At 33.0% G+C, this 13415-nt stretch overlaps 1 protein-coding gene across 1 annotated transcript; it reads left to right on the top strand.

The window, feature by feature from the left end:
* Window positions 1–6470: 6470 nt before the first annotated feature.
* LOC110424166 (Homeodomain-like superfamily protein) lies at window positions 6471–11005 on the top strand. The gene is made up of 3 exons (XM_021438682.2): window positions 6471–7051; window positions 9425–9636; window positions 10264–11005. The coding sequence occupies exons 1-3, from the start codon at window positions 6724–6726 to the stop codon at window positions 10792–10794; spliced, it is 1071 nt and encodes a 356-aa protein (XP_021294357.1). The 5' UTR covers window positions 6471–6723; the 3' UTR covers window positions 10795–11005.
* The last annotated feature ends 2410 nt before the right edge of the window (window positions 11006–13415 follow it).

Below are 13415 nucleotides of genomic sequence, written 5' to 3'. Positions count from 1 at the left end.
AAATGGTTGATTTGATGTGGGAATTTGTGCTCTTCACCTTTCAAAATTTTGTGTGGTTCATATTTGTATCATCTTTTATTATTATTATTATATCTGAACTTCCGTTTACTAAAAAAAAAGGAGGAAAATCTAATTAAAGCTGGTCATATTAAAAGGACAAACGATGATTGGATTCCAGATTTAATTCATTTGGTACTATCATTATCTTTCACTTTTGGTGATATTTGTGCAGCTCTCAATGCATATGCCATTTTTCTTTTCTTTTGTAGCATATGAGAGAGAGAATTGGACAATTGGTTTTGGATTTTTCTTCGAGAGAAATATGTGGTCAGTATTAAAAAGAAAAGCTATTTATTTTGATTAAACAATATTTATATTATTATACTATGAATCTTTTATTTATATGTGCATTATGCTTTTTTTTTTAACTTGGAAAATATTCTAAGATGTTGTTACTAAAAAAAATATGAGCAAACAATCTGTACAAAAGAATGCTTGTGATCTTCTCTCACATGGGTTGATCCCAAAAAAAAAAAGAAAAAAATATATATACTTTTTTTTTCCCATTTTTTCACCCACACACAGTAGAGTGACTAGACTGATGATGATATATGCTAAAACCAAATCCAAACCTCAAACCTTTTGGGGCAGAAAAGAAGGAAGACTACCACCACTTAACGTGCCGATGGGCTTAAAGCATTGCCTGTTTTCACACTTAAACAGGTTGTCCTTTGGGAAGGGGAAAAGGATAAAATCAGATCCCAACACCACATGCAAAAGCTCACTGGTGCAAATAGCTTTCCATTTGTAAATCCATGTTCATTGACAAATTTAAAACTTACGAAGTAGGATAGAAGTCAAGCTCAAAGTGTCCAGGAAGTTCACCTTCAAGATAACATACTTTTTTTCGGTTTTATGCCAATCCCTCCTCTTTATTTTTTTTTATTGTTTTGTTTTCTCCATAGAAAGAATAAAAGGGAGGACACCTCTTTGTTTTTTTCTGCGGACAAATAAAAAGTCCACAAAGCTTGACTTTGCACTTGCTTGCTACCCTCTCTCTCATCAATCCAAAGAAAAATATCCAATTTTTTCGGCCACGCGTCATCTCTAAAAGCACCAATCAAGTGCCTTCACGTGTCCGTACAAAGCTAGCTTTAATCTTTGTCCTAAGATAAGGTTCTTTTATCATGGAAAAATATATGTCTCACATTTTAAAATACATTGGATATGGTCTACAATTGCGAAATTGGTTGGTGGGTTGGGATCTTCTGCTCCATTTCTATCTCTCTCTCTCTCTCTCTTTTTTTCTATGATATATGTTAAGAGAAGGGGATCTGCTGCTCGGTTTATGCCTTGTTGATAAGATTTTGAAGAGTCAAACTTCTCCTAATTAAGGTTTAAGGACAAATTATATTGGACAAATCATGATAAGTTTGATACATATAGTGTATTATAACTGATGTTTAGACCCAAATTAAGGTTTTGGATATATGAGCTAAAATCTAGGGGAGAAAGAGCTCTTTTGACTCATTTCTTGTTCCCAAAGTCTCTATAAAACAAAACATTATATCTAATAAATTAGCACTTTATTTGAACACTCCCAAGACCCATTCAAAGACAATGGTAAAAAGGATTTAAAAAAATATATCTAAAATGAACTCTCAAGTCTAGTTTCATCTTTATATTCCTTTCCTAGTTATTTAACTAAATAAAATTTTTTTGGGTAATTCAAATATATGGCAAAAAATTCAAAATTAACATTTTTATTTTTTTATCTCCTCTTGTCGATAAGAGAAAGATGTCTATGATGCATAAAATCAACAGTCACTTGGATTTATTTCAATATATGTTATCCCAAAATCTTTAAAAATACTTAAATGTTAAGGAGAGCATAAAATGGTTTGGATAGATGGCGACCACCCATCAAAATATTCAACTTATTGACCAAAATACAACTTTACAAGCAAAAGACTTTGAAAGGCATAATAATAACTTAAATATTCCTAATGGACTCGGAAAGACTTAAAAAAGGGAAAAAATTTTAAAAAAAATCTCATCATTCTTTCTCGTACAACTGTACAGTGACGCGCGAAATCAATCCCTACTAACAATCAAATGTGGGGATTCCACGTGGCATTGTTTAAGTGGTCCAGTAGTATCCCATTAGGGTTGTATGAGAGTCCTAATCGATTTGAAACACCTTTCTTTCCAATATCAAGTTAACCAAATTGGTGAAAAATGGGGCAATTTGGTCATTAAAAAGAAAGATGGTTTTTCTGGTATGAAAATGTTGTACTAATTGAAATCTTAAAAAAATTGACCAAAACATTTAATCTGATTTGGTGAATCTGTGCCTTCCTATATTACATCCTGACCATCCCTTCCATAAATATGGAAATACAAATCTTAGTGTCAATTTTTATGTCGGAATCTGTTGCAATGACTTTTATATCCCAAAACTTTCAAGAAGAAAAAACTTAAAGCCCTTTTTCAATTTTTTTCCGTTAATAATCCGAAATAAATATTAACATATAGATTTCATTTTAACATTATTTTTAATAACTATAAAACATTAATTAGTTATACATCTTTTAAAATAAAGATTCCTTTTGCATAATAAAACCTATCTATAAGATTGAAATTTATGACTGTATCTACCTTATTCTTCTTCCTATTTTTTAACAAAATTAAAAAAATAGTATTATGCAAAACTTTAACAAGCACAATATATTATCAAATAATTTATTTATTTTTTTAATTTCAAAAAGGTAGTCAAATTATCTTACTCAAATTTTAACATACTTAAAAAAAATTATTTTTGTTGCAATGGTTGTGTTCCAAATACATTCTTGGTCGGAACTATAAGGAGAAATGGCAAACGATGTGCATTTTATTGCTACAAAGAGCAAGTTGTTGTTTGCTTAAGTTGCAAATTCAACATTGTCTTGACCAAAAAGACATTTCTTTTCATCCCATTTTGTTATCTAAATGCATTGAATAGGTTTGATTAATATAATTTAACAACTATCTTGATCCTATCCAAACCACCGAATCAACAACAAACACCATCGAACCAGTAATAATTGGAGGTTTCTAGATCCATTACATATCAACAAAGTTGGGTCATACGAGTAGGGCATAGATAAACGAGTGTTGCTAAACGTGCTATCTCGCACGTTTGGTGTACTAGACCCGCACATATGTAAGACACACACATAGGGCGTGCACACCAGAGCTTGCACGCTAGAGGGCCACCTGCACTCAACCCGCACACCAGAGGACTGCTCCCATTTAGCTCATATGCTACAACGTTGCATGGACATAACTCGCACGCAAGAAGTCCACATGCACTCAAATTGCACTCTAGAAAGTCACACGCATCATAATCGCCCATTAGAGGGCCTCATACTAGATGGCCACGGACCAAAAGGCCTTGTAGGAAAGGGTTGTGCACCATCAAACCACACACACTCCGTGCCTTAGGGACTTGCTGTTGTATGCAAGGAAGCCATGCACAGGTCGAGCCAATAAAAAAGGAGTCTAAGTTTTAGGATTTTAGGCTAATTGTGTTCTATTAGGCATAGAACATTTACCTTATTTATTTTTTTCTTTTATATTATTTACTTTACTTGTACTTTAAGTAAATTTAAAATTCTTTTAAGAGCATTAGTTATTGTGGAAGTATTTTACTTTCTTTTCCATTTAAATGGGTGTAATGACTTTATAATATTTGGTTTGTAAATAGGTGAAGGAAATGTGCTTGCAATTGTAATGTTATTACATGCTATTCAAAAAAAAAAATTGTAATGTCATTACAACGAGGTAAGCTTAGGAAAAGAGCAAGTTAAAATATATTTTTTCCAACTTATCCTGTACACCCTCGTTCTATTGTCTTTACTTTTTCTTTTTCTTCATCTTCTTCCTCTCCCCGTTCACCTACACATTTTAGTGAAATCCTCTGATGGTCGTTGCCGTCCTTACAACATACAAAAAGCAGGACTTGACTCTAGCACATGTTCCTTGGGGTTTCCTAAAAGCACCCCTCATTCTAATCTGAAGCCTATCAACATCAGCACATGAAAGCATCTTTTTTTTTTTGTAGGAGTTAAAAGCATCTTGTTGATCTGTAGAATATGGAAGGGATGAATGCTTAAAAAAATTGTTATTAAAAGTATTTATTATTTACTTTAAAAAATAAAAAGAGAAATAATTAACCAAAAAGTTTAAAGATGAAAAAATTAAAAATTCTTTTGGATAATGGTTTTTATTGCTCATGTGATAATTCTAGACATTATTATTTTTAATATTTAAAGGTTTAAGTTAAAACTAAATATTTAATAATTTTATATATTTAAATATTTAAATAATTAATATTAAAATATTACATTATTTTTGTCATGTTATTATTTAAGGTAAAATATTCTATTAGGTTCAATTTTTAATCATAATTACACATAAGTTTACTAGTTTATAAAATAAACATTCCACCCCAAATAACTAAACGGTATAAATATTTCAACTGAAATGTCTAAAATGTATTTTTCTTTTTTTTACTATTTTTAGACCGAGGATGTTTTTTACACCAATCGACCATCCCGTGACTTGATCTGACTAGATTTCTTAATAAGCACTAGATTTGGTGCTTCCAAGACCACTACGATCGGTGCTCTCAAGGAGCACCACGTTGGCTGCTCCAGCACTCGATTGATGCTCCCACCCACAATGAGGAGCACCTGATCAGTGTTAAGTTTTTTTAATAAAAAAAAATTAAAAAAATTATAGTTTATATAGTATGATAATTTGTAAAATTGATTAAAGGTAAAATTATCTTTTCAATATTGTCACATCATCAAACTAATGAAAATATTAATGTTAAACTAATGGCTGGACTTATGAATTCAGTAAAAAATATTCTTTTAGGGTTAGCTATTTATTTTGAAAGCTAATGGATCCTCATGAAATTATGACTAAAAATTAGGGAGTGAGAATATTTTACCCTAGTATTTATTATTTTATGAGATAAAATTGAAAAGTTAAAATTTATATTAAAAAGAATGTAAGTTTATTCAATTTTATATTTTCATACATAAAAGTAATTTTGTAAATTTATATTACATTTTCAATAAAGTGCTTTCAAACTAAACATTATAATATAATTTTCCTGCTAATTATATTCCTTGCAATTATAACTTTTCCATGTTTTACCAAACGCTGTGAAGTTATTTTTTAAGCAATCACATAACTAGCAAAATACAAAACGCCACCTTAAGTTTAGGATGAGTTTTCTCTATAAATAGCCTTTTTATGTGCTATTATAAGGCACCAAATTTATCAATCAAGCTGCAAACCAAGTTATTCAAAAGCTAGAGTCTTAGGCTTGCTTATGAGATAGATCATTACAAGATAGGCTTGCTTAGTCTTTTTAATATTCAAGCTTGCTTAGTCTTCGCAAAATTTAGCAAAACTCTCCATAGTATTCAATATCATTACAAGATAGGCTTAGTTAGTCTTTGCAATATTCAGCATCGTTTCGAGATAGATTATTACAAGATAGACTAGCTTAGTATCCACAATATTTAGTATCATTACAAAATAGATAGGCTTGCTTGGTCTCAATTACAAAATAGGTTTGCTTAATATCCATAATATTCAATATCATTATGAAATAGATAAGTTTGCTTAGTCTCCGCAATATTCAGGATCATTACGAGATAGATCATTATAAAATAAGCTTGCTTAGTCTCCGTAATATTCAAGATCATTACAAGATAGACTTACTTAGTATTTACAATATTCAATATCTTTACGAGATTGAAAGACTAAGTAAGACTCAAGCATCACACGAATCTTGATTAAAGTTTCAAGTCCGTAACATTAACACCATGCCAAGTCGGTAACATTAACAACATGCTATAAAATTTTATTTTTGTCATACTTAATGTCTCTCTCAAAAAATGATATCTATGTAGTTTTTCATATAAATAAACAAATACATAATGACAAATAAATCATCTTTATCTGAAAATCATTTTTCAAATCAAGCTATTAGATTCATTCAAAAAAAGAAGAATAGGATACCATCTAAATCATATTAAAGCTAAGAACTTGTATAGTTTGAATGATTTATCTTATAATTTAGATATTTTCAATATTTATTTTAGGCATTTTTAAGTAAAGAACTCTTTTACTTTATTTATTATTATTTGAGTAATACTTGTATAATTTAATTTATATTAAAAAGCAGATAGGAAAATAACAAAAATCTAAGATTTATTTCATAGCTACTCTTATTCCGAGTAAATTTTAGTTAAAATTTTGAAATAAAATGGAAAAATCCGAAACAACAGGAACACGCGCAAATTCGATGGCCCCAAAAAAGAAGAAAAGCAGGACGTTATTTTCATATAAGGGTGAATCCGTCATTACATTTGGCTCTAAAGCACGATCCACTGTGATCCTCTTAAGCCTCCAAGTCTGATCTAAATCTCTAAATTCCCAAAATACCCTCCATCTCCTTCTCCCCCCTTCTTATGCTCCTCCCTCCTTAATCTCCTTCATTTCCATGCAACCTCCCTCCCTCTCTCTTTCTCTCTCTGAAAAACCTCTCTCTCTCTCTGTCTAAATCTATTTAGTTTTATTAGTCTATATTTATTTTCAAAATTTGTATTAACAAATAGATAAATAAGATTTGTTTTTTTTGTTTGGTTTTGGCTCGGGCGAGTCATGACTCGGCGATGCTCACATTGCAGCAACAACGGCCACAACTCCCGCACGTGTCCCACGCGGGGTGGTGGCGGAAACGGTGGAGTTGGCGGAGGAGTGAAGCTATTCGGTGTTCGTTTGACGGACGGGTCGATAATAAAGAAGAGTGCGAGTATGGGAAATTTGTCGTCCGCGCACTACCATAGCTCGTCATCAGCTGCCGCTTCACCTAATCCGGACTCGCCTTTATCGGATCACGTCCATGACCCGAACCACGTGCCCGATGGCTACCTTTCTGATGACCCCGCCGCACACGCCTCTACAAACCGTCGCGGGGAGAGAAAGAAAGGTGATTACTCCAAAACGTCGCGTTTTGAGTTTTTTTTTTTTTTATGTTTATCTAACCTTTTTCCGGGGATTTGAACGTTGCTTATTTGGATTTTGGATAAGGTTTTTTTGGTTGTTTATTATTTTTTGAAAGACATAATTTAGACCTTAGAGTTTGTTGATGAACAACTATGTTTTTTTTTTGGGATTTGTCTTTGCTTCTTTGCTTATTTATTTGTTTGTTTTTGTCTTTGTGCCAAATTAAATGAAAAATGTTTATTTAATCCATCATGTATTAATTATGCTTATTAATTTTCTTTTTGAGAAATATTTTTTTGTTTTAAAGTTTGTTAAGTGTTTTCTCATTGATTGGCAAGTTATGTAGTTCTCAATTTATTTATCATATATTAAATTGTTGAGTTTTAGTAAAATTTTGTCTAAGAAAATCGAGTACCAAGTTTTTCCATTTTTCTTTGTTTTGGGTTTTTTTGAAATTATTTGCAGATGATTAAGTATGAGAAAATGATCTTCTTTTGTTTATTTTTTAAGATTAAACTTGTCTATATATACCCTCAGTTTTCTTTTAATGCATTAAAAATTAGTGTACTGTAAAATTACTTTTAGTAAATTTAGTTTAATTTTTGAAATAACCAAGATTAAGAAATGAATAATTGTTCCAGCATGTGTATTAAGCTAATAAAATTGGAGAAAAGAGATTAATTCATGTGTTAGTCAATTTTCTTGATTTAGTGAAAGTGGGTATTATTGTTTTCCCCTGTTTTTTACTAACCTCGCCTAGTAGAGCTTTCCTCCTTCTTTCTCTTTTTTTTTTTTTTAAACCTTTTTATGTTGTTATTATGGGTAGTTTGGTCTTTTGGGGACCACATGAGTAAGGGATATTAGATAATTTGCTGCTTTGTTATAATTGAATCTCTCTTTTACTTCACCATGTCTGAACTGTGAATGGAGCTTTTAAGGTTTTATTGTCTCTGAAAAATTATTGTTTAGAGGAATGCGAGCTTTCCCTTAACAGGGGGAAAAGTCTAAAGCGTGGATCGTTCTTTATGGTTTTGACTTTTCTGTGCTGTTATGATCTCCACTTATTTTCAAGGCAGATACCCTAACTGCTAAGAAAAACCTTGGGAAAAGAACTCTGTAAGCTGTATCAGGTGGTTTATTTGGATGTCCGTCCATGTGTGGGCAGATACAAATAAACAGTGGCTGGTACATGGAGTGAAGCTTAAGTGACTTCTTTGTTTTCAAGTTTACTCAATTTTTATTGTATTAATCGAACAGCTATAAATAGGTTACTCATAGCAGAACAGTGTTTAGAAAATGAGATGTTCCGTGACCCATAATTAATATTTAGTTGTGAAACTGATATTTCAATTATCTATACCTGTTGATTCAAGTTTCCCGAAATATTTAGGTTCCAACAGAACTATCATTCCTGGGAAACAGAAAGTAGTTTCTAGGTGAGAACTTGGATTCCTTTTCAGTTTAGTTGGCTTTCTTTTATGTAAATTGTCGGCTGAAAGTTTTGTTCCATACTATTAAGGTAATTTTAAGTCTTAGATTAACTTTAATAATTGCTATATGTTTTCATTTAATTTTTGGGGATTTTTGGGGAACACTACTTTTTGCTGCATGTGTAGAATAAGTTTATTCTTACCTTGTGACATGAGTTATTTGAGTGATCTAGTAGGCTTCTTTAACAAGAAAATTGAGAGAGTGTAGTATTGGTTTGGAAGATTGAGGCTTCAACAGTGTCTTACCCCATTCTTTTGGAAAATGGGCTCATGATTGTGAACTCAGAGCAGGGATCTAGCCAATGCAATATGATCTTGTACAAGAGTTTGAATTGTGCCAGTTTCTGCAAATATACGATTGGTATTGCATTGAGTTTCATGATAATGTAATTGTTGGTATTTGGATCCTTTGGTAGATTTCTGTGGATTATATTGGTAGCAACAATTGATATGCTCTGCATTTCAAGGTTATTCCATCATCTGTTTTCTTCCTTATGCTATGTCATGGCTGATGAGGGCATCCAAGTCTACTAGATATACCTCCAGTAGTACAGCTGTTTGGGTAACTACTTTGCATTCTGGTTATCCTTTTGAACTACTTATTCTAGTTACATGCATTATTTGCTTTCAAAGCTAGGAATGAACTCCCAAGCAGGCAAAATTATCGCATTGTTTCTGCTTGAACATCAATGGTTGGTTGACCCTATGTACCATATCACTTTGATTCAACCACAATAGAGGAGAGGATAGGGGTTTGGTTTTCAGTTTAACTGTCGGGATGGAATGGAAATATATATTGACTTAATTAAATTTATTTTTAGCCAGAATATTTGAAGATATCCAATTAAATTTCGGCTGCTTTACAGGTGTCCCATGGACTGAAGAGGAACATCGGCTCTTTCTAATTGGCCTCCAGAAATTAGGGAAAGGGGATTGGCGGGGTATAGCCAGAAACTTTGTTATGTCAAGGACACCTACTCAGGTAGCAAGTCACGCCCAGAAGTATTTCATCCGTCAGAGTAATGTTACCCGAAGAAAGAGACGTTCAAGCCTTTTCGACATGGTCCCAGATGATATGGTTTGTCTTGCTTTCTTATGTTGTTTCTGCATTTGCTAAAAGTTAGCAACACAGCATATCATTGAGCACATTAGATTTGGCATGCAACACGGCCTATCTGAACATAGCCACATAATCAATGTAAAGAGGATAAATTTATAATAGTGCTAAAGAGCTTACCTTTGTCTGTTACTGAAGGGATTTTAACAAATAGCATATTAGGATCATTGTCAACGAATGTGCATGTGAATATGAAATGGTGTCACTGTATAGCAGAGGAGATTGAATACATATACAATCTAAATTAGGGGTGACAATTTGGCAGGGTGGTTGGTTTCAGGTTGGGCTATTTGGGAGTTGTTGACTCTTGAGCCAATTTGAGTTTATATTCTGTGCAGGTTCAGATTAACGCTTGTTGTATTTACTTTGCTAACAAATAGCAATCAAATTTGGTTCCAGGTCGGATTTAGGTTCAGTTTGTTTTGGTTTTTATGCCAATTGGGTTCATGCTGTTGAAATTGTGATTGAATTTGGGGTTGGATGTATGGTGTGCCATTTGGATGGAGTAGTTTCTTTATTTGCTAAACTAAATGTACAGTACTTTTTCTCATCAATTCTGGTTTGATTTACTTCCCCATTCTTTTGCAGGCTACAGATACTCCTCCAGTGCCTGAAGACCAAGTTTTGCTGCCTTCTTCACAGGTAGAAGAAGCAGATAATGCAAATTCAATACCTTCGTTAAATCTCTCTCTCAACTCTGAATTTGAGCATGGAGAAGCTGCTTCACAAGAAACAGCTCAAGAAACTGCAGAAACCATGATGGGAACAAGTGAATTCACACCAGTGGTCCATGGTTTCTTCCCACCTTATTTACCTGTTCCTTACCCATTTTGGGCGCTAAATCCAGCCCCTCGTCATGAAGAGAAGGGCGTAGAGGCATCTCAACATCAGGTACTGAAGCCGATTCCGTTGCTTCCCAAGGAACCTGTCAATCTAGATGAACTCGTTGGAATGTCTCAGCTTAGTATAGGAGAGACTGAGACTGGCCATAGAGAGCCCTCACCACTATCCCTGAAACTGCTAGGAGAACCATCGCGACAGTCAGCATTTCATGCAAATGCACCTGTTGGTGGCACGGATTTGAGCAAGGGCAAGACTGGTGCAATTCAAGCGGTTTGAACTGCAGGGAAGGAGGATGGTACTTCTATCTTATTTTGTGTTTTTTTTTTTGCATTACCATAGTTTCTCTAAGGTATTTAGTTTTATTTTTTGATAGTATGAAATTTCTGGTCCTTATAACATAGGTTAAGATCAATTTCTGGGAAATATTTATTCATTCTAACTGTAAACAGCTAGATGTTCTAATAATCAAATGGGTTTTAGCAGTGAATGCCTTGGTCTCATATCAAGTCCTTGTATATTAGCTTTGACTTTCACACACTGTTCTTCTGGGCTAGTGTACGTATGGTTCCTGTGAATGTTAGGTTCCTTTGGCCTTTTGAAACATGGAGAACCACAGTAGCATAATGTGATCTATTAGTGCTTTTATACTTTATATGTGATTGGAAAATGCCTAGTTTGATATTTGAAGAGATTTGGCCAATTCAGTCGGTCATAGTTGCAAAACACCTCGAGCAACTGCAAAATTTTTCATCATTCAGCTGGCGTACCTAATTTTCTGGGAAATATTAAGCATGCAGTTTTGAGTTAAGATAAATTAGACTGTTAAGGGGCTATTATCATGAAGGAATAACATTTTATTTTTTCAACCTTGCGGATGAGGTGTACACGAACTAGCTATCCCAGGCTTGATTAATATGATTCCATTCTCCTGGGTTTGGGTATAAAGCCTATTATTTTGCCAAATACAATTAATGATGTTAAGAGGAACCATGCATTGTGAAGAAATTATGTTTTTATATATCAAATTTGATGCTGGGCATAATATCGAAACAAAAATATGATTGATGAGTCACTGCCCGTATTGCCTCCCAGCCAGATATGTATATTAGGTTGTAGATTTTGATGAGTTTGCTCTTATATGGTAACAAATTAACAATTGCATGTATAAATTTCCCAACACCTGAAAACTTTACCACCTCCAAACTTTTCAATTAAGATGCGTGTAAATAATAGGGAAAAAGATGAAAAGGGAGTGGGTCATTCTCTTCTCGAACATTCTTGGCGTGAACCAAAAAGAAGAAGAAGAGGAAGATAGGTGTAGAGTTGCAATATACATTAGGCAATGGTGTCAACAGAGACGACAAAATAAATAAAAGAATCCTTCTTTTCTTTTTTGTGTTATTAATATTTGTTGTCACGTACATTGACATTAACTTATAAATTACTCTATACAATTAAAATTAAAAACTATTTTTTAACGAAATTCATTCAATACAATTAATTTTTTTATTTATAATAAATCTTATAAATATTTAGAATAAAAAATAATTTTAATGAAAATCATTCAGTACAATTAAAATTATTATTTGCAAATTGAATAAAATTTATTAATTACATTTAAAATAACTTAAAAGATAAACTAGATAACACCGTTGTCAAGTCCAAATACATTAATATTTAAGTATAAGTTGATAAGTCGACCCCCAGCCGCCTCAACCTTTTGATCAAATGTTAGCCTTTGAGGGTTGGACTCTTTCGGCCAATATTAAAATATCTTAATTGAGCTTTTAGCTTAAGTACGTAGCGGTGTTTGCCGAACAGCAATTACCCATATTTATCATAATTTTCCATCACCTATTTGGTAAATGAATACGTGCAACATGTGACCAATATTAAACATTTATTATCTAATTTTTCTTAATTAAATTGTGTATATGAGCATGCCTATACTTTCCCATCACATGTGTAACTATATAGGTATTGTGGCACATGTTGTAATAAAAATCAGATAAAAAGAAAAAAGTTAAAGGGAAGATTAAGATTTAATTAACAACTGAATATCACTAGCAAAAGTTACAATCTCATCAGATTAAATGACACGTACTTAAATTATTGTTGTATCTTGATTATTTAATTCAATTATTTTTGCATATATTTTTAATTTAAAGAATTAATTTGAAGTTTTTATCTCAATATAAAAAATATTATTATTATTATTATTATTTAAAGAAATTAATACCTCTCTGGAGCTAAATTTTGACTAAAAGCATTAATTTGTTTTTCTTATCTAATTGATTTAATTAGTGAACTGAAATCCCTCATATATTTTTGTGGGCCAAATTGATTTGTCTTTTTCCCTCTGTCCCTGAAGAAGGTGAGAGACCTAACAAATCAATAAATGAAATCTACAAAGGACTAGTCATTCACTTCACCAATACTGAAAGGGCATTAGCATCCTGTTTCTACCAAAACCCTTGTAGCTTAAAAGTGGAAATTTAATTGAAATATATGATGAGTTTTGACTTGAAATCCTGATCACCGATGGCAACACGGGGCATGCTGGCCTGATCGAAGGCGTTTTGTACATCGGCCTACTGTACACTAGCTTGGCCCCTATTAAATCATTCTACAAATGTGGCAGTCAATACTGGAAAAGGGCCGTGCGGGCTGAGGTGTTAGAACCAGAGCCAGTCTAATGCCCTGTAGGCTGCTGCACACCCTGAAATTGTCTCACCAATTGGAACCTGCCACTGGAGAAAACGCACAATATCTCGTATTGCTTGGCAACGAATAATTGGAAGGTGTCTTGACATTTACTTACATGACTGTGACATTAACCATCTGCCATGCAACGTAGAGAGCGTCTGCCATGTACATTCATAGCTCTTTCCACGCGT

The sequence above is a fragment of the Theobroma umbraticum genome, unplaced genomic scaffold, assembly GCF_002168275.2.
Source record: "Theobroma umbraticum cultivar Fairchild unplaced genomic scaffold, ASM216827v3 scaffold_204.0, whole genome shotgun sequence".
NCBI lineage: Eukaryota > Viridiplantae > Streptophyta > Magnoliopsida > Malvales > Malvaceae > Theobroma > Theobroma umbraticum.
Note: the sequence above shows the minus strand (reverse complement) of the source record. Positions and strands in the feature narration are given on the sequence as shown.

What these genes read in the sequence shown, in the direction of transcription:
- LOC110424166 (XM_021438682.2), top strand. Translation starts at nt 6,724, where the DNA reads ATGACTCGGCGATGCTCACATTGCAGCAACAACGGCCACAACTCCCGC. An exon ending in TCGCGGGGAGAGAAAGAAAG is followed by an intron (nt 7,052 to 9,424) that starts GTGATTACTCCA and finishes GCTGCTTTACAG; the next exon opens with GTGTCCCATGGACTGAAGAG. An exon ending in ACATGGTCCCAGATGATATG is followed by an intron (nt 9,637 to 10,263) that starts GTTTGTCTTGCT and finishes ATTCTTTTGCAG; the next exon opens with GCTACAGATACTCCTCCAGT.